The 20,626-nt window shown below is 50.4% G+C and overlaps 1 protein-coding gene across 1 annotated transcript in view; it reads right to left on the bottom strand.

The window, feature by feature from the left end:
- Trim66 (tripartite motif containing 66) overlaps positions 1–20,626 on the bottom strand; it is a 60,768-nt gene that overhangs the window by 22,787 nt on the left and 17,355 nt on the right. The window contains exons 3-10 of the mRNA XM_050163401.1: positions 10,713–10,816; positions 8,682–8,829; positions 7,709–7,841; positions 7,125–7,241; positions 5,976–6,090; positions 5,346–5,492; positions 2,427–2,544; positions 90–994 (exon numbers count right to left, since the gene is read on the bottom strand). Coding sequence (XP_050019358.1) covers positions 90–994; positions 2,427–2,544; positions 5,346–5,492; positions 5,976–6,090; positions 7,125–7,241; positions 7,709–7,841; positions 8,682–8,829; positions 10,713–10,816 — 1,787 coding nt within the window. The remainder of the gene's footprint in view (positions 1–89; positions 995–2,426; positions 2,545–5,345; positions 5,493–5,975; positions 6,091–7,124; positions 7,242–7,708; positions 7,842–8,681; positions 8,830–10,712; positions 10,817–20,626) is intronic.

Raw genomic sequence — 20,626 nt, 5'->3', positions numbered from 1 at the left:
GGGCTAATGTAAGGGCTTAGCTGAAGACCACGTGAAGATGAAGGAGCCAGATGCTGTATGCCCTGAGAAGTCCTGGGATGACAGCTCACCTGCAGGGAATCCTCCTGGCTCTGGGACTGGACAGGTGCTGGCTGCCTGACAATGTAGTTGATCTGCCCCACGATGGTTTGCTGCAGATGCTGAGGAGACTTGGTCTGACTCAGCTGCAGGCTGGGCTGTTGAGCCTGCAGGAGGAGTTCCAAGTCCTTCTGCATCTCCTCCAGCTCAAACTTGTGATGCATGATGTCCACGTTCTGAGAACAGGCAGGCCCAGGAGGGCTCTCATGTTGACTGGAAGCCAGGTGCTGGGATGGAGGCAAGGGTGGCGGTGCATGCTGGGTGGGTGGAGGAGGCGGAGGTGGGGGCGGTGGCTGCTGCTGTGGCTGCTGCTGAAAGTGGCTGAGCTTCAGCTTCTGGTGGTGGCCCAGCTGAACTTGGATGGAGGGTGTCTGTATGGTGGGCTGGGCGTGAGCTCCCGACTGAACGTCTTGCGGAGGGACGATGCACACAGGCTGGGAAATCAGCTGCTGTCCTGGCCGCTGGGATGCATTCTCCTGGTCTGCGGGAGGCAATGGGTCTAACCAGGGCTGCAGCAGCTTTGGTGGATGGGGACTGCAGGCCAGCTCTTTCTCCCTGGGCAGCAGGGTGGAACACTGCAGCGACCCCAGCTGGTGGGGCACCATTTCAGAGGGCTGCCGGAAACTGTGAGCTGGGTGGATACTGGGTGGGGCGACCTGGCCTTTGAGTGAAGGTGAGACTGGGGAGCAGTGGGAGCAGCAGACAGACGAGGAGCACAGTGCTGGAGGCTGGAACTTGTGTGAGGGGTGGCTGAGAGACTCCTGCTGAGCCATGGGGGCCTGGTGGCCCTGATACAAGGATGAAGACCCCTGTAAGCTCCCATAAGCGGCTGCAGCATCAGCCCGGGACAGCTGGCCGCCCTCAGTGGTTATGCAGCCTGGAGATGGAGAACAGGGAGATTCCAAAGGTAAGACACAGCTGCCCCCTTTGCTACTCTCTGCTCCCGGGACCAAAGACCAGCATTCCGCAAGCCCAGTCAGCCACGGAGATGAACTTCCACCCAGACCTCCAAGACTCTGTCTAGAGTGCTGCCAGGAGCAAGGCCTGCAAGAAGCTCACTCCAGGGGACCGTGGGTATTTGAGGAACTGGGTAACTGGGTCAGCTTTTACTAATCGACCAGCCTTTCTACCCAACTGGGAAACCTACAGGCTCTTCACACTCCTTCCAGTCTAACAGCCCAATGGACTCGCTGAAAGAATGCACTTGGGGTTGGGGAGGGAGTGTCTGGAAAACAACAAAGGGTACACAGTGAGCGTCCAGGTGGAGATCTGGGAAACTGCTGGGCACTACAATGGAAGATTCCATGCCAGGTTGGCGCCAGTCACCAACCAGCACTGCCGTTGGGTTGCTGTGGTGGCATCATAGCGAGTGCTCTCTGTCTACTGCCCCTTTGCCCAGTGTTCTATGAAGCTGGCTTAGGAGACTGAGCTCCTTGAAGACAGAGGATGTGTCTGATTCGCCTGTGGTCCTGTTGTGCTCAGCACCGGGCCTCACCCGGGGCAACTGCTGAGTTAAATAAAACAGGAGGGGGCAGGGAAAACCTAAATCTGGAACTGGGGATACAGCCACTTGGTAGCCTGCTGGCCTAGGTTCCCCAAAACCAGAAACACCTGAAACCCCAGCACTCAAAGGGGAGGTAGAATCGAGAGAGCTAGAAGTTCAAGGCCACCCTCTGCTATTTAGTGAATAAACCTAAGCTACATGAGACCTGTCCAAACAAATGAACAAAAACATACCTAGTATCATTGATTTGCCAAGTTCAAAAAATTTTCAATGAGATTAACAGCTTAGAATCAGAGCGGCGGTTGGTAGTTAGTGTCAGTAACTATTATGTTATCAGCACAAACATATCTTCATGTCTACACTACGTGGAGCCCGACTGGCAGAAATCACAGCAGAGAAGAAAAAATACACGAGGCCATTAATCTCCTGTTTGCACTCAGCCCAAAGGAGGAGTGTGTAGCTTGTACCCTCACACGTATGCCCTGTGTCACCTCACGGACATGTTCACACGGACTGCATACAGCGTTCAAGAGAGGAGGGTCACGTCTTGTCACCTCTCCAGCAATGAAGCTGAGGGAAAAAGAGCAACATTCATGCAGAAGAGGAAGCTAGTGTTTCAGGGAGCGATAGAGTCCCACACTGCTGTTATTAACCCATCCTCCCCACTTCTACTCAAGGAAAGGTTTGATGACTGACACCATGATGCCTGGCAGTCTCGAGAGCATTTCCTCCTGGGCACACGGTGAGCCCCATGGAAACACAGCAGACTGCCTGCACTTATTCTTAGCTGACAGGCTAAGCTCACCAAGGGAAGCCAGCTGCTTGGTCCAGAAGTTGGGCTCCCAGGTGAATCTGATACTCCAAGGAGAGCCGGGATCTGTGTTACAGCTCGTCTCCAGCAGCCGCTGCATCTGGAACACAATCTGGCAACAGTACCATTTATTTGGGCCTCTGCCTGTGTGGCAAGTTCCACTTTCTAGGGCTTTGGACAGGTTAAAGGGCCCCAAGTTGTGTTCCTCAGGCCTCTGGTCATCCTCTGGAGTCTCAGTTTCCTGTCCCCTTCTAATCTTCCTAGCCAATGATCTTCCTCTTCCCCGGGCTCTGGAACCCTGCATCTGTATCTCTTCCAGACCTCAGCCCAGTCACCCCCACCAGCACCTCCTTCAAAATCTGTGACGACCTTCTCAGAGCTGGCCATGGCTCTGCCCCTTCCATACCACCCGCTTGCCATCCTCCTCAGTCAGCAGCTGCGGCCCTGACCGCTCTCCCATTGCCTGGGGCTTTGCCAAGTATCCGATCACACGCTGCCATCATCTGGCCCTAGATAACTGTGGTCCAATTGACACCTCGGCCTCTTAAGTCTTTGTTTTGTTTTGTTTTTTAGTTTGTTTTGTTTTGGAGACAGGGTCTCCCGAATTCCAGGCCTTCTACAAATCTACTGCATATTCAAGGATGACCTGAATTTCTTCTCATTCCCTGCAAGCACCAGCACACCTGGTTTATGGAGTACTTGGAATCAAAGCCAGGACTTTGCACATGCGAGGCAAACTCTACAAGTGAGCTACATCCCCAGTTCCCATTCCTGATTCCTTTTGTTGGTTTTTTACATTACATAAACAAAATTTCTCCCTTCCCTTTCCTCCCTCCAAGTCCTCCCACATACCCATCCCTGCTCTGCTTCAAATTCATGTCTTTCTTTTCACTGTTATTACATGCATATATGTAGTATTTGTTTTTTGGGTTTTTTTTTTTTTTTTTTGGTTTTTCGAGACAGGGTTTCTCTGTGGCTTTGGAGCCTGTCCTGGAACTAGCTCTTGTAGACCAGGCTGGTCTCGAATATATGTAGTATTTGTATATACATACATATTCTCAGATACAATCTGTTGAGTCCACATAATTTACTTATATCATTCTTATTTCTTTAATGTCAATCAGCTTCCACCTGTTTTCAGCTCAGTCACTACACCTACACCTCATTAGTCATCTACCTGTGAGGCCATAAACAACGACCTACTTCCTGATTATAAGGTGTTCCTACCCCCCTGGGACATGCTCTTCAATCTCGCTGCACTCTGAGTGCCATTCTAGCTGTTCACAGTCTCCCCAGCTCCCCATCATCTTCAGGTCCTATGTCACTAGGGCCCTAAGTTTCTACCGACCACCAGTTCCTAACTTCAGGTCGATCCAGCTATGCTAAAGCCTTGTTACTCAGCTGCGTTATCTAAGGCCCTGAAAGTGACCGCTATTTTCAAGGGCACACTTAGAAGTTCCCTCAGCCTCCTTCCTTCATCACGGTCCTCTTCCATTGCTAGGTCATTCACCCTGCCATTGCACCCAATCGCTAACCCTCTTCTTATTTATTACTTTGCAGAGGACAAAAGAGACCACAAAAGGCAGATGCTCCAGGAGCTGAGGATGTAGCTCAGTTAGTAGTGTCTGCCTAGTATATAGGAAGCCCTAGGTCCAACACCCAGCACTGCATAAGCCCAGCATAGTGGCACGTGCCTGTAATATCAGCATTCAGGGGACACAAGTCATCCTGGGCTACATAGTAAGTGAAGCCAGCCTGGATCATATCATAGAAATGACAAAAGTCCAAACTCTTCCAACACAGATTCCCTTCGCCCTTACCCGAGACCAACAGGCACCCTCTGGCTCTCACTCTTCCCCAGGGTGCTCACTCCACCCACCCCTCTCTATCTTACTGCCATCCTCTCTCCCATAGAGAAGGTGCAAATGTTTGCCAGACTTAAAAAGTTCCCCCAGCTCTGCCTCCTTCCCAGTTCCTGGTCCCTTCTCACTCTCTCTCTAGCCTCACCTCCACGCTCACGCTCTCTGACTTCTACCTCCCTGCTTTGCACAGTCACCAGAGACCTCAGCACTGTCAGCTTTCAAGGTGACTGGGCGTGTCCCTCCTGTCTCGCCTCTGTAGGATGGTCAGCACAGTCCTCAATTTGAGCTCCGTCCACATCTGTGCACTCTAAGTCCCTGCCTCTCCTCTACACTCTAGCTGTGCTTCTCCGTCCTCACTGTCCGAGATTTGTTCTCTGCTTCTCCACGATGCTGCCATGGTGACTGTCCCAGTAATGCCGCCTCTTAATCTCCAGCCCTGACTCTTCTGAAGTCCAGACCCATCTAGTAAAACAGCTTCTTGGCCACCTCTTTTCAGATGCCCTCCAGGCACCTTAGAGTCAATACAACTATCTCTTAAAGTCCATTCTCCTCCAGCCTGGAGTGTTGCCCTCAGGGGAAAGAAACAGGAGGATCTCAAGTTTGGGGCCTGCAGGAGCTACCTAGCAAGACCCTATCAAAAACCAAAACCAACACTTCCTTCTCCTAGGCATCACAAGCTCAAAACTTCAAAATCTTCTCCAATCCCTGCTTTTCTTGCTCTCCTACTTGGAGTCTAGTATTAGTTTTCTGTGAGATCTCTGAACAGTGCCTGTGCCCAGGACAGTGTGTGAGTAGTGAGAACCACAGGCCTTCCTGGCTGGGTTAGCAAGATCGTTTCTGCAGCTGGGTCCCTTGTGCTATAGGACCTGGTAGAAAACGACATTCGCTTACTAACCCAAAGCCATGGCTGGGTCTGAAGAATTCAGAACCTGCTGTCTTACTCCTCTTTCCTTCTAAAACCGTGCACTTCCAAGGATAGCCCCTCCCCTTGCGATACAGGCTCTGTTAGGGTCTGTTTTCAGACGAGCTGAACGGACAGGCTTCCTCTTACCAGCTCTTTGCTGAAAAGGAAAGGGACGCTGGTCTTGCTGCAGACAGCCCAGTTGATGAAATTCTGCACATGCTCAAACTGCCGGTTGAGAACCATGATGCTCTGTAGCTGCTGCTCCAGCTTCCGTTTTCTGTCATTAGTGATGCCCTGGTGCACAGAGAAAAGAGAGAACCTGCTGAAGTCCATGTTTGGGAAGTCTAGTGGCCACCAATGGCATCTGATAAGAGAACTGAGAATAGCCTGAGCTGTTTGCTGGTGGGTGGGGGAAGGGGGAACAGATAGTGAGAGATTCCACAGCACAAAGGTGGAATGGTGGCTAATGGGAAAACATGAACGAGTGGATATCTACCCCTCTTGCACTCAGCCTTCCAGGAAGGTACAATTAGACTCTATCTTAAGCCCTCCCTGGTGTAGTTAAGGGTGGCAGCTACCTGAGAGGCACCGATGGCATCAGGGAGAGGCTGAACTGTTTCCCAGCCCTTATCAAGCCACTCTCCCAAAATCAGACTAGAAATTTTAAATACAGCATGCAACAAGATGCCGCGATGACTATGTATCTGAATCCTAGCCCTGGCTTCTGACCCAGGAGAACGCAGGATGTGCCCACCAGGTCCGTCTGCGTATACATACCTCAAGCTCCTCTATGAGCCCATTGGCCTGTTTGTTCAGCTCATTCATCAGGACCATCTTGGCCATTTTGATCTGGTTTTCCACCTTCCTATGCTGATGCTTCACTTCAAAAATCCTGGAAACATGATGGGACAAACAGTGATTCCTCTCTGCTTACTGAAAGACAGCAAACAGAAAAGCTGGCAACTTGGAAGCTGCCTTGAGATCAGAGCCAAGCGGGCATCAAAGAAAAAGGACCTTTCTCAGCCCCTTCACTATCCCTCCCCCTTGGTCTAACTGGGCTTCCTCTAGGAAACCTCAGGTCTACCCAGTAGCTCACCAGACGGCACAGTACTGTGGGATATATAAATATGATTTCATATTGTCCAAAAGGAAGACGCATGGGTGCAGGGACTAGTGGCTTCTGAGGACTGGGCAGAGTGGGAAGTAGAGGGATGTGACCAGTAACATAAGGGTTTCTGTTAGGGTGATGGAAATGTTCAATTGCACAGTTCTGTGAAATGCTAAAAACCGATGCATTACACATTTTAAAGGCCTTAGTTTATTATATATTATTTAAAATATTTAAGAGAAAGGTTATGGTCTTTGAAGTTACCGCAGCCCTAGCTTCCAAGTTGATTAGCCATGTTAGCTCAGATGACAACCTCTATGAACCTCTGCCTCCTCATCAGTAAAATGAAGATAAGCCTTGCTGAAAGAATTATAATAACTGAACAAAATAATGCATGTTTCCCAACCCAATTCCTAACTCTTGTTATACAAAACGCCAGTGATACCATTTAACTTATATATATGGGTAACAAGAGGGGGCAGATTATGACTAACTGTTGCTGTCCCACAATAAACAGCGCTTCCTTCTCCAAAAGCTACTTATTATGTACCCTTGTTCTTGGTTACCCATTTCCAGCTGATTCATAAAACACAGAACCTAGGTCCAGACTCTCTCTGATCGCCCTGAACTAGCTGGCCCTAGTCATCAACTGATATCCCAAAGACAGCTCACTGGCACTGAGACCTCTAAGGAATGGACACACAGGCTAATCTGCCTAACCACATCCGTCTCCGTGGACTGTCTGGATGCTGGTACCCGAGCCCAGGAGGTGAGAAAGTGAAGCATTTTCAGCACTAGCCAGATCCAGCCTAGGCTACCTGTCCTCGATCTGTTTCGCAGATGTCTGCAGGCTGGATTTCTTATGTGCCACCTGTGTGGTCACGCTTTCCAGAAGCATCCTCTGGTTTTGTAGAACTTCTTCAACATGCCTGCACCTAAGGGAGGAGACAAAACAAGAGCTGAGGAGTGATGGCTCCTCTCCTGAGCAGCCAGCACCCAGGAAATCCCATGGTGCATTGTCTCAGCCTTGGAGGCCAGGATTACACACTGAGAGAGACAAAAGCACTCAAGTCTCTTAGTCCATCAGGAGTTTTGTAGAGTCGTCTCAAGAGAAGAGGAACACCTTGGCCCAGCTGCTGCAGGTTGACGTGGGCAAGGAGAGGTTTTGTTGCTTTTTGAGACAGTTTTCACTATGTAAGCAAGGTGTCCTCCGCATCACTATGTAGCCTTGGATGTCATCTGAACTCACCACCATCCTCCCTCAGCCTCCCAAGTAATTTGGGATTACAAATGAATGTCACCATACCCTGCCTCGGAGAGAGGGTGACGCCTCAGCATCAGCAGGCCAGAGCGAGCCTCCCAGCCCCCCCCCCTCCACTCCCGGATAGTCCACCCGTCCTACCTGTGCTCTTTGTGCTCCACCATCAGGCAGCTGTGGCATGTAAGCACATCACATGTCTCACAGAAGAGCTTCAGCACTTCCTGTGTGTGCAGAGGGCAGTACACGGCGAAGTCCCCAGAGCCACCATTCACCCCTGCCAGAGAAGACAGAAGACATGGGCTTCTGCTCACGCCAACCTTTCTGCTGAGCTTTGCTGAGCAGCCCTCCGCCCTCCGGAGCCGCAGCACAGACACGGAGCATGGGGCAGGAGGTGCAAGCAGGAGAGGTCTCTCTTGGGAACGCTGAGACTCAGGCAAAGGGAAGAATTCAAGCTTAGCCTGAGTTGCTCAGCTGTCCAGAAACTTCACACTCTCACGCCCGAGTGTCCCACCCCCTGCCAGGGGTGGAGAAGGCACTTGCTCCTGCTCCAGGTAGATCTCTGGCACCGTGGGAAACCCTCCTAAATGAACCTAAGCCTCTTCACTAACCAGGATTCTGTGTCGGTGTGGCTAAAACCAGCTACTCAGCTTTGCTGGGCTTCATTCAGACTAGTTCATGTGGTGAACTCTGTCTGCTTCCAGTGGGCTGGACACATATCACACACACACACAAGTCAAGGGCCCCAGAAGACTTTCCAAAAGACTGTTGACTAAAACAGATGGTGCAGGACAGACAAAAGGGCAAGAGTGGACCCGACTGTTAAATCTCCGATGCGAGGCATATGGCTCTAAATAGGAGTGGGAGGTGGGAGCTCAGCTTGCTTCCATGACTCAAGATCATGCTCCCAGCACCAGCTCACCCACACTCTCTCCCGCGCCCAGCCCAACAGTGAAGCGCTAGAGTGAGTCACCCCTCTGACTCTAAGGGAGATATCCTTCCTTTGCAAAAGACTCGGAAACCATCCCTACTGCCTCTCTTGGCTGAGAAACAAGGTCAGAATACTATTCTCCAGGCACTTGTGGGTTCAGCATAGAAGAAACATGGGGGGCTGTACCTGAGGATCCCTTCTGTGCCCGTGCAAAGAGTGGGCCCCCTGGGGCTGGGACATGCCGGTGTTCCTCTGTGCAGGAACTGCACAGCCAGCGGTTGCAGTAGGTGCAGAGGATATGCGCCGCCCTCTTCTCCTTGCATTCAGAGCAGTTCTGGAAGCAGAGAGCCCAACATCGGTGACCCTGTTGTCACTGGGGTTTACAGCTACGATCAGCAAATGCCCTCCTGATTAGGGTCCTGGTGGAATGTTTTCCAGAACCAAGGAGTCCTGTCGAGTGGAGGGCTGCCTGGCAGGGCATGCGCAGGAAAGCACCCTCCCTGACAGAAGGAACAGTGGCTATCTTGCACTAAAGTTAAGGAAACCCAGTAAGCCAAGGCTGCCCCCCCCCCCAGCAAGGCATACACAGCTCGGGCAGGGTGACACCCTTTAAATCGATAATTCTGCGTTAAAAAATACATGACAAGTGCTAAGGACACATGCAAAAGGAGATTCCTAAGAACTAGGCCTAAGGGTGGCAGGGAACCTTTTCATCAGTAGGACACATCTAAGTTGAATGCTTAGAATGGCATATAGGTAGATGAAGGGGAAGCTACAACAAAGGAAAATCTCATGCAAAAGCTGAGCATCCAATGTCTTCAAAGGAGAGAAAGTCTAAGATGTCAGGGTATCCAGGGAGATGAGTCCACCCAGCTGAGAGAGCACGTGAAGGCCGGCTTCAGAGCTGTGCTCCACCTGCAGTCTGCCTGGCCTAAGGTCCCCTCCTCACCTCCAAAAGTTTGCTCATTTGTGGTGATGTTTTGTTTGTGCTGAAACAAATAAAGCTGCCAGGAGATCAGAGGGTGGAGCTAACCACAGTAGTCAGCCACAGAGGCCAGGCAGTGGTGGCACACACCTTTAATCCCAGCACTCAGGAGAAGAGGCAGCAGACAGATCTCTGTGAGTTCAAGGCCACCCTGGGCTTGATTAGATTGAGCTAGTCTAGACAACAGAGCCAGGCAGTGGCAGTTCACACCTTTAATCCCAGTCCTGGGGAGGTACAGAGGGAAAGGAATATGGCTGGGCGGAGAGATGAATCTAAGCAGGGGGAGATAAGAGCTCAGGATTTAGTCTGGGGACTTGGGGAGACAGGGTACCCCATTCGGTCTGAGGATTTGGTAGAGGTAAGAACTAGTGGCTGCTGCTCTGCCTCTCTGATCTTTCAGCTTTCACCCCCTGACATCTGACTCCAGCTTTTTACTAATTCAGACCAATTAGAATTCATGCCACAGTCATTTCATCAGCAGATACAGTGCTAGGTCTGATGGGAGCCATCATGAAGTGCGGAGATGTGGGAAAACGTTACCTAGTCCATCCTTAACTCACGCAATCCACTGAACTGCTGAGGGTGGAGAAGGCTTCACGAACTTCCCTATGGCTGTCTTAGAAGCAGAATGCATGTTAACTCCCAGAGAGCAACAAACATTCAGTAAGAATTGATACAGGAAAAAGTAAATAAACCAGTAGGAGAATGAAAAGCAGTGGTGAGGCCATGTCTGTAGAGAAACAGGAGGTGTTCCAGTGAGGGACGGGAAACAGTGCAGAGCTGTTACACAGGATGAAAACGCCCGTTCAATCTAAGCTGGTGTGTGAAATCTCAACTCAGGGGGAAGCTAAAGGGAAAGAAAAGCCTACTACTGATATTATCTGTAAGAGCCATGAGAGAAAAAAAAATACTGAAATAAATTAAGTAATGTTTAATATATCTTAAGATACCTTCACTTTCTACTCAAAGCATGTAAATTTCACCTAGTAGAAAACTATGTTACTTCTCCTAATTCAAACATGTTTTATTTCCCTCCTGTGTGGATGAGTGGGTGGATGGGTGGATGGATGCGTGGATGGATGGATGGATGGGTGGATGGGTGGATGGGTGGATGGGTGAATGGATGGGAAACCGATGGAACCACAAGTCAGTGATAGGTGGCTAGACCTATAGATGGGGGTCTCATCAATTTCTGTCAACCACCACCTGCCTATTCCGTTGTCCTGACTTACCCTGGCCATTGTGGGTTGCCCAGGAGGAAAGTACTGAAGGAAAATATGTTCAGTTACATCTCTGGTAAGATACACTCGTTGACATGCAGGACAGGAGATGAGCTCTGGAGGGGAAAGACAGACAGTGGAGCCAAGCAACAGAGTGATTATTCATACGGCCTAGAAGGGGGCTTTCTCATACCCAGCACCAACATACAACCGGCAATATTTCCTCTGTGCCGACATGATCTCTATTCAATAACACAGCCCACAGTTAGCATGAACATGACCATCCCACCAGAGGCCAGCCCTCCAGACCATCCATTTGGTCTCCTTCATCCCTGTCTTTGCCTAATCTACCTTCCTCTCTTCCCTAGGAGCCAGGTTACTACAGACTCAAGCCTCTGCCTCCTGCTGCTCCAGTTCTTCATTCTGTAGCCCTGAGGTCCCAGTTCCTTGACTTAGGAGGGTTAGTGTAGCTCAGAGGACAGCACAGTCATCAATGTCCCATGTTACCCGGATCCCAAAGCTGGAACTTCCAGTTCTCTAGCCAGAGAAAGAACAGCCCAGTCCCCTGCCTGCTCACGTAAAGGTGCTTTTCATTGGTTTAACCAATACCAATAAGTCTGTTTCTGGGGCTCAGGAGCCTGTGGCTGGGCTGTTTCTACCCAGAGTCACAGACCATGTGAGGTGCACTATAAACATCCCCTGTGAGCAGCCTGGTTCACTCCCTTTCCCAGAAGAATGCAACCGTTTCCAAACATTCCTTAGCATAGTGGGCATCTGAATTACACAAGCAGCAGGAGATTGTCACCTGGAGACCACACTGACTCTTCAGACCCACTCTAAAAACAGTCGAACCTCTGGGAACGAGTCTCTTGGGGAGGGCAAGGTATGAGGCTGGTGTGAAAAGGAACTGGTAGTAACAGGGCCTGTCGCAATATGGTCACAGTCTTCTCTGCCTCGTTCCATCCATGCAGTAGTGAATGCTGCGGAGTCAATTGCTCTGCAATACACTCAGAAGAATGCAAACCCAAATACCAGTTTTGCCACCCGGTGACCTTGGGCTTTGTCCTAACTGACTCACCTGTGCCTATTTCATTACATGTAAAATAGGAAGGGAAAATGAGAGTTGCTTTGACAGACAGACATGGTGGGACACACCTACAATCACCAGCACTCAGGAATCTGGGGCAGAAGGCATCACAAATTCAAAGGCAGTGGGGGCTACACAGCAAAAGCCTGTCACAAAAAGACAGGCTGGTGAGGTAACTCAGCAGGTAAAGGTGCTTGCCACCGTGTCTGAAATCCTGAGCTCTTATCTCTTGAATCTACAGGTGGAAGGAAAGAACCAGTTCTTTCCAGTTGTCCTCTGACCTCTACATGTGTGCTATAATAGGGTTCACACACACACACACACACACACACACACACACACCCCGGGGCCATGACTCTCTAACTCCACCCATTGAATCTATGACCAGACCTCAGGAGCCTGTGTGATTCTGCTCTTGCACCTAGAATTCTCCAGTGAGATACTCTGAAAAGTTGAACCTGGGACTTAGATTGCTGGAAGACATCAGACCTCGAGGAAAGAGACCATAGTTGTCTCAAACATTCCTCAAAGACTACCCTAAGCCAGCCAGACCAAGTGAGCTACCAGTCTAATGCAGGCACTGAAGTACAGCCAGGATCAGGCAAATTCAACCCAGACTACCTGGAGAATTCCAGTCCAGACCACCAACCTGGAGAGCCACACAAGAAAGAAAGTTGGTTTAACCACTACGTTTTGGGGTGGCCTATTGTGCAGCAAAAGTTCATTGTTACCATCTGCAAAACCCATAAAATCATATAAAACAACAGCCTTGCAGAGCCATGGATTGGAATGACAGAACTGCATCCTAATCCCCTGGGTATTTTTCCTGCTGGTCAACACTCTTGGCTGTCAGGTGACTGTCTCCACCTTCCGAACAGCGATCTGAGTGTTGAAGGTTACCTCCACAGAACTCCCAGCTCCTGGTACCAAGTGATCAAACCTTAAAACCGGTAGCACAGCAGAGTGGAAAAGGAGGACGAACTGGATAGTTCAAAGAAGGCCTCTTGGCACATCATCCGCCGTTCTTGGCCTTTAAGGCAACACTCTTGTTCAGCATCATTTTCAGCTTGGCCTTACCTCCCCCAGCCTCATCTCTAGCTTCATCTGTCAGATGCCGTAGGTCTTTGGCATATCAAGTATTTCTGCTGCCTCTGGATCAGCCAAACTTTTGCATGGCTCTGTCTGACCAAACGCTGTTCCTCCTTGAAATACTTTTCCTTGCCTCTGTCCTTTTCAGATAAGCTCCTAAGCATCCTTTCAAACCTGTCCAGATGTTCCACTTTTGAGAAACAGGGCTCATTTCCCCTGGGATCAGTCAATCAGTACCTCCAGTGTAAGAAACGCCACACGGCATCTTAACTACCTGTTCATAGGTCTACATAAGAAATTATCCACACTTAGCATCAGAGGACAGTGCATGGCTTTTAGTAGATGGGACAATTGCACTTCGTTTGCTGGCACGCTCCATGAGTACCCTTGCACTCATGGCCCCTTGGAAGAAGTCACCTGGAAGCTTCTGGGCAGTGGGAGAAAGTGTTCCTGAGATGACAATCACGCCGTCTATGAACAAAGCTCTGCTGCTAATATCTGATTATCACCCTGAAGGTCACTAAGTTGTTACAATGAGGGGTCCAGGCCTAGCAAGAGAGTGCTGATTACACAGTCCTTTTCACATGCTAACAGAGACAGGACAAGAGGGGACAGTCAGTCAAATGGCAACTGAGCTATCTACCCTCCTTGTCAGAAGTCAGGTGGGCCAGGCATGGCGGCACACACCTGTGGTCCCAGCACATGAGAGACCAAGGCAAGAGGACTGCCAGTGTGATTCCAGCCTCAGCTACACGGTGAGAAACTGCATCAAACAAACAAAACAAACACCAGAGAGTGACAGGCAGAGGCTGGGGGGGGGGGGGGGGGGGGGGGGGGGGGGGAGGCTGGAGCAGGATCAGCTCTGGGGAGGGGCTGCTGAGGAGCAGAGTCAGAGAACAGCTGCCCTGCTCGTAAGACTCACTATCTACACACTTCAGTTACAACGTAAGTAAAACGCTATTTACAGATAATGCGTATGTTGGAGGGAGGGACGGACTTGTTCTGAGACAAGGTCTCGTAGCCCAAGCTGACCTCAAACTCAAAATGGAGCCAAGAATGACCTTGAACTCCTAGGGAGGAGGAGTTAAGGGTGTGCGTGTGCGTGTGCGCGTGCGCGTGCGACACCCTGCCTGCCTTAGGCAGTGTTGACCATTAGGTCCAGTGCTTCACGCTTGCTAGGGAAACACTCTACCAGCTAGACTGCATGAAGGATGTGGATGAAGTCTTGGTCTCCTAACCTATGTAGACCAGGCTGGTCTTGAATGTGATAGCGATTCTCCTGCCTCCCGAGTGCTAGGATTACAGGGGGCATCAGCAAGCCCACCTATTTTACTGCATTTCCCAAGCAGAAACATCGTTCTTGAGACAGAGAAGACCATTACGCAAAGACCACCAAGGAGGCGGGTCTTCTGTTTCGAGAACGAGGACGGCACCGGAGGTCTCCCTGTGGAGCCCGGTGGCCTGGGAGAACAGTTCTGAGAGCCACATCCCTTCCACCTGTTAAGAGATGGGGCCATAATGCAAGTCTGTAATTCTAGCACTCAGGAGATTGAGGCAGGGGAATCTCAAGTTTAAGACCACAGTAGGCTACACAGAGAGTTCCAGGATAGCCAGCTTCAAAAACTAAATAAATTTCTTGTCCCTAGGAGGTGTGATACAAATTGGCATCTATTTACCACTACTCCCTGTGCTGGCACCCTGCATGTGCTATAGCATTCTTAATAGGTCTTATCTACATTCTATTATAGCAAACTGAAACCCAAGACTGTTTGCCTTGAGGACCGTGTCCTTGGGCCAGGGAGATGGCTGAGTAAAGCACTCGCTGTGCAGGCAGACACAGACAGTAACAAAACCCTGACTCAAACAAGCTGGGAAGCGAGAGCTGACACGCAAGGCCTCTCTCTGACCTCCACCCATGTGCCACAGTGTTCACGTGCAGCGCACACACGTAAAACATGTCATGTCCCTTCCATTAGGCTATATTCTTTCCTAACTCAATAATAAATACATGATACATGATATATTTTTATTGCAGTTAACTAGATGGTTTCGCCATATGAAAATATTGTATAATGATGATCAGCCCACAGTCATTATCCAGCCGTACTAATAGCCCATACCCAGCTCTGGAACCTGGAGCTCTCTTAAGAAATACAGTGTTTGAGGAAAGCAAATGGAAAGAAGCTTTTGCGCCTAAAGAAAAGAAATGTGGAGGCAGCGCATTCTTTGCTACAAACCTGACCTGTAAGGGGACTTTTAACCATCCTGATATGGGACGTGGCTCAAGGGACCCCAAAGCACAGCTTTGACAGAGAGCACCCTGGACAGTCCTCCTTCCTCTGAGAGCTCTGGCCCCTGAGTCCTGAAGCTGAGCCAGGTAGAAAGTCCAGAAATCTCTGGATGCAGCGGTGATGGATTTCCCCTCTGACAGACAAATCTCAACACAGAGAAGTCAGTCCTGGTTGGAGGCTACGTTTTACCTCCTCTGACTCACAACTCAGCTGAAAGACCAAGATGCAGTTTGGGGCCTGCTACTGAGGCTGGAGTACATTCTGAGTCAGGAAAGGGAAGGAGGCCTGGCCTGGGGAACTACCTCTCAGCATGCACAGCACAACCAAGGCAGCCTTGGCCTCAGATGATGAGAACAGGAGAGACGGACGTCCCAAGGAGGTCCCAGAAATTAGGCGTGGGTCATCTCAGTCCACCAGCCACCATGGCCACCCTGAGCCCAGCCTGGGCCTAGTGCTAAGCAATTGTCATGGGTTGGGAGGTCTCGCTGTTCAGCTCTCATCCAGGGCTACACGAAACGGCCCAGATCTATCTGTTTAGCAGTGGGATCTATGGAGGCAGCCTCAAGTGCCTCTGCCAGGGTCCAAAGCTGGATAGACCTTCTCTGTTCCCAATTCCCAATCTCACGGAGGGTGAGAGGAAGGCCTCATGAGAAACAGAGACATGCTTCAAAACTACATTGTCCTTGTAAAACCTCAAACCACTGAACTGCCTTGATCAGCCTCTGTAGCCACAGGTGAGACACGCTGCCTTGCTCTGCCTCTGCCAGACACTACGCAAGGAAACCCAGCACCTGTGCTCAGGCCAGCTGGCCAGGCTCACTAGCCGATAGCGCCCTCCCACCCTTAGCAACCTCAGGATGCTGAGCACGGGAGTAAGGCCCCAGTGAAGCCCTTGAAGCCTTGCACTGCCCGGGGACCCAGAGCAGCACTGCTTCCAAGAAACAGGTTGCGCCCACTCTTCAGATGTCAGCACCAGTTAGAAAGGCAGATTTTGATCCAAGACACACCTAGATTGGCTGCCGATTTTGCCCCTGGCTGCCAGCAGGCTTACCTGTCACCCTGTTGCCTTGTAATTAGAGCAACACCTGGGAGAGAAGTCAGAGGAAGAGCGACAGGTGAGACCACCATCAGTCCTGGAGGACGGTGCTCCCCAGGAGCCCAGGAACACCCACCCCGCATGCAGCAAGCCAGCTGGGCCACAGGGCCTAAGCCTGGGAGAGCTGGGTTCTGGGTGGGGTTTGGGGGAGCAGCCTGGAGCCTCTCCCTGTTGTGATGCGTCCTCAGCCAGGGCTGCGTTTCTCTGGCTCACCTGAGATGCTCCTGCAAGAAAGAGCAAGGTTGACTCCTCCTGTTCCTGTTTATCTCCAAGTCTCTGCAGCAATTTTCCCAAACTGAACAGCAAGAGGGAGACCTCAAAGAGGCGACTCTCTTCCTAGCTGCATCTCCTTCCTAATCCTCTGGGCGCCTCTGAATAGAAGCTCAGAAGGAAGAAAACGAGATTTTCAACTTTCAGGAACTAGCTCTGTCGCCCTCTGCACAGCTCACAGCTCGGGAGGCCATCACTCTCAGGCTTTTAAGACTCGATCCACAGAAATCCTTCAGCCCTCCATGTTCCCCAAAATGACAGTGCTCATGTGTGGCTGGAACCTGCCCCGATCCGGCAGCTCATTTAAATAGAGCTCACCACAGTAACAGTGCTGGTGGAGAAGTGAGTAGCTGCAGGGCCCTGGGGACCCCCTGTTTATACGTAGGAAGAATGATGCAATCTGGGTATCAAAATAGCAATCCGGAATGGAATAACAGGCTCCCGCAGCAGCGGTGCCTGCACAGCCAGAGCTCAAGTTGACACACTCTGTCAGCCCCACACTGCTGCAGCACGCAGATGCCAAGCACACACTCTCACCGCATCATTTTCAAAAACAGCAGGAGCCAGAGAGATCCCTCCGAGCCCCCTGCACCGCAGGAAAGTGCAGGGGGTGGGGACTCCCCAACAGACACTAAAATCTAGCTCCTAGATACTCACCTGCTCCTGCTACTTCACCTGAAGTCCTTATCCTGTGACGTCACAGTCGGTTGCCATAGTGACCAACTGTCCGTCACAAGCGGAGGATTAGGACTTCAGCTGGAGCAGACACTTGTTTTATGATGCACAAAGGTCCTGGGCAGGGGTCCCTCGGCAGCTCTCTCTATCCCCCAGGGAAACACAGTCACACACAAACAGAAGAGGGGAGGAAAGCGGGTGAATTGGGAGAAAGACTTCAGGATAGGATAATACTGCGAGTCACAGGGTGATTACAGCCGCACAGCAATCAGAGGTGGGCAGTGAGGAGAGCCTAGCTGAAGCAGGTGCTCCTGGAGGGCCTTGACTGCTAAACAAAAGATCCCGACCTTGCGGAAAGGCCACCCAGAAAGGCTCTAGGAGCCAGGCTGAGCGAGGGAAGTCACACACAAAAAAAAGTTTATCCACTTGAACATTAACAAGATCCTGAAAGGGGGCAGACATGTCAAAATGGGTCAAAAGAGTCGCTCTGAAGAGAAAGTGTTAGTGTGCCACCAAAACACGACATGGGTGTGGGGGAAGGAGGAGTCAAGAGGTTGGGCTGTTCTGAACAGAGACAGGTATGGGAAGAGGGAGAGGGCCCCTTCCAAACACTTTTGTAAATCCTGTTTTCTGACATCTACACCTCTTAAATCAGACAGCACCCTGCCCTTCCTGCTCTAGCAAATTCCAAATCTGAAGAGCTTTCTAGGAATCCTCAGTCTGTCAAACCCAAATCTCCTAGGTTCAGATACAGGGCCTGGAGTTTCGGCAAGGTTCCAAATCATTCCTAGACATCCAGTCTAGAAGCAATGGCCCAGATAACCACAGTGGCCTCTGGGTAATCTTCCTGCAATCAACCTGCATGCTATCAATCAGCCCTCGCTGGTGTGCATGCGTGTGTGTGTGCGTGCGTGTGTGTGTGTGTGTGTGTGTGTGTGTGTGTGTGTGTGTTTTGAGACAAGGTCTCATGTGGCCCAGGCTAACCTGAAGTTCGCAATTGTGCCTGAGGTTGACCTTGAACTCCTGATGTTCCCGCTTCCCAAGTGCCAAGATTAAAGGCTGTGAGAACAAACGCGTCCTGCCTGAATGCCTGATTGTTTGTCTGTTTGTTTTGAGACGAGGTCTTTCTGTGGCCCTACTTGCCCTAGAACTTGCTATATAGACCAGGCTGGCCCCAGACTCACAGAGACCCTCCTACCTTTACCTCCTGAGTATTGCAATTAAAGGACTGTACCCACACCACACCCAGTTCAGAATGACTCTTTACAATATAGATCTGATCACACTCACTGAGCACAATGGCTCCCACTCTGCAGGAATAATGTTTGTTAAGACCCCTGAGAAAACTTTCTGGAGTCCCATCTCGGGATCCCCTGTAAGCATTGTATATTCTAGACAAGGTTAACTCCCTTCTGTCTTGCTGACCTGCCTGCTCCTCCTTGGGTCTCATTCTCACGTTATTTCCTACCTGGAGTTTCATCCATATACCAGCCTTGGTTGTCCTGGAACTCACTCTGCAGACCAGGCTGGCCTTGAACCCACAGAGATCCACCTGCCTCTGCCTCACGAGTGCTGGGATTAATGGCCTGTGCCACCACCCGTCTCATCCATATTTTTCTATCCTGGGTGACTCCCAAATAGTCTTTTCTACTTGATGGCACCAATGGTTTCAAACCCACCAACTTTTCCAGTGCTTAAAACAGAGATCAGAACTACAGCCTGCCTGTTTTTGTCAATAAAGAATACAGTCAAAAAGCAGCTTCTCGGACTGGGACGTGTAGATCGGTGCTTGCCTAGCAAGTGGCCCTGGGTTCAGTTCCCCAGCACTCTGAAGGTGGAGGCGGAAAATCAGAAGTTTAGCCATCCTCAGCTACTTACTAGGTTTAAGGACAGCCAAAGCTACATGAAACCCTGTCTCAAAAAGAAGGGTGGGGGAGGTGAACGGAAGGAAGGAAGGAAGGAAGGAAGGAAGGAAGGAAGGAAGGAAGGAAGGAAGGACGGACGGCTGGCTTTCTTAGAACACAGTCAGGGTCATTGGTTTCCACACTGGTCATGGCTGATTTTGACCTCCAGTGGCAGAGTTGAGTAATTGTGACCGAAACTTTAAGACTGGCAAAACCAAAACACTATCTGGCACTTTTTAGATTCAAAAAGCTCGTCCTTAGCTCAAAACAGCAGCTCCTTACACCGTTCCATCTCCATACTGGGATAAAATTCTGACTAGGAGCCCTGTTTGAGCTAAGCACACCCCGCCTGTGAGCTCTCGGTGTGCAAATGCTCACACAGGTGCTGGGCCTTCAGACGTGAGTGAGCTGTCACTGACGAGGAGGAGGGGACGTCACACACAGAGCATCATAAGTGTAAAAATGTGAGGCCTCCAGGCCATGTAGGGTATAAAGGACATGAGACAACAAGGTTAATTCAGGGGAGCTAGGAAGAGCCCTGAGGGACAAGCTAGTTCTGCTCTGAACGGCAGCCAATCCCGAGTCCGAGTCCACCACCTCCTCCTCCTCCTCCTCCTTCTTCTTCTCTCTCTCTCTCTGTCTTTAATTTATTAGATTTTAAAAAATACCAATCCAAGTTCCCACTCTCTCACCTCCTCCCATTCCTTCCACACACCTTCCCACCCCACCCCTTTTCTTTCTCTTTTTATTTCTTTTTGTGGTACTGAGTACTGAACCGAGGGCCCTCATGCCAGACAGTCCTTTGCCTGGGTTATATACCTGGCCCTCTTTTTACTTTTCATTTTGCAATGGGGTTTCACTTGCCTTGAATTCCCTCAGTACCAAGAGTAGCTGAGAGTATAGGCCTGTGCCACTAGGCCCAACTTCCTTTTTTGTTTTTTGTTTTTGTTTTTTTGGTGACAGGGTTCTTTGTGTAGCTCTGACTATCCTGGAACTTGCTCTGTAGACCAGCCTGGCCTCGAATTCACAAGTGCTGGGATTAAAAGTGTGTGCCACCACTGCCAAGCCTTTAGGTAGCCCATAGTGTAGGCCTAGAGTTAGAAGGAGTGATTAGGTTTGGAGTAGAGGATTCGGATTCGGAAACATAACCCCTAATGGCAGGATAAATATCATTATAAGGTAAGCTATGATACCCAGGAACTAGGAGGCAGGGCCAGCAACTGATCTGAAGCAAGATCCGGAATCTGAGTCTGACAGCCAGGGGCTGGCTGAGGCTGGAAGTGAATGTGTGGAGTGTCTGGTCCTTGGCCTTCACAGCCTCATTCCCTGAGGAAGCACCTGGGTGTGATGCCAGCTTTCTGTGCCAGGGAAATACCCACCATAGATACAATGTAGCCTGGGCTCACTGACCCAGTAGTGCCGGTCTCTTTTCACACAGACGCTCGGGAGGTGATACAAAGGAGGATATACGGAAACACTACCTGCAAAGCCACTTACTACTGGGCCTGACAGGG

Source organism: Alexandromys fortis, unplaced genomic scaffold (assembly GCF_014885135.2).
Source record: "Alexandromys fortis isolate MF-2015 unplaced genomic scaffold, M_Fortis_MF-2015_v1.1 scaffold_129, whole genome shotgun sequence".
NCBI lineage: Eukaryota > Metazoa > Chordata > Mammalia > Rodentia > Cricetidae > Alexandromys > Alexandromys fortis.
This window is presented reverse-complemented; position numbering and strand designations above follow the sequence as displayed.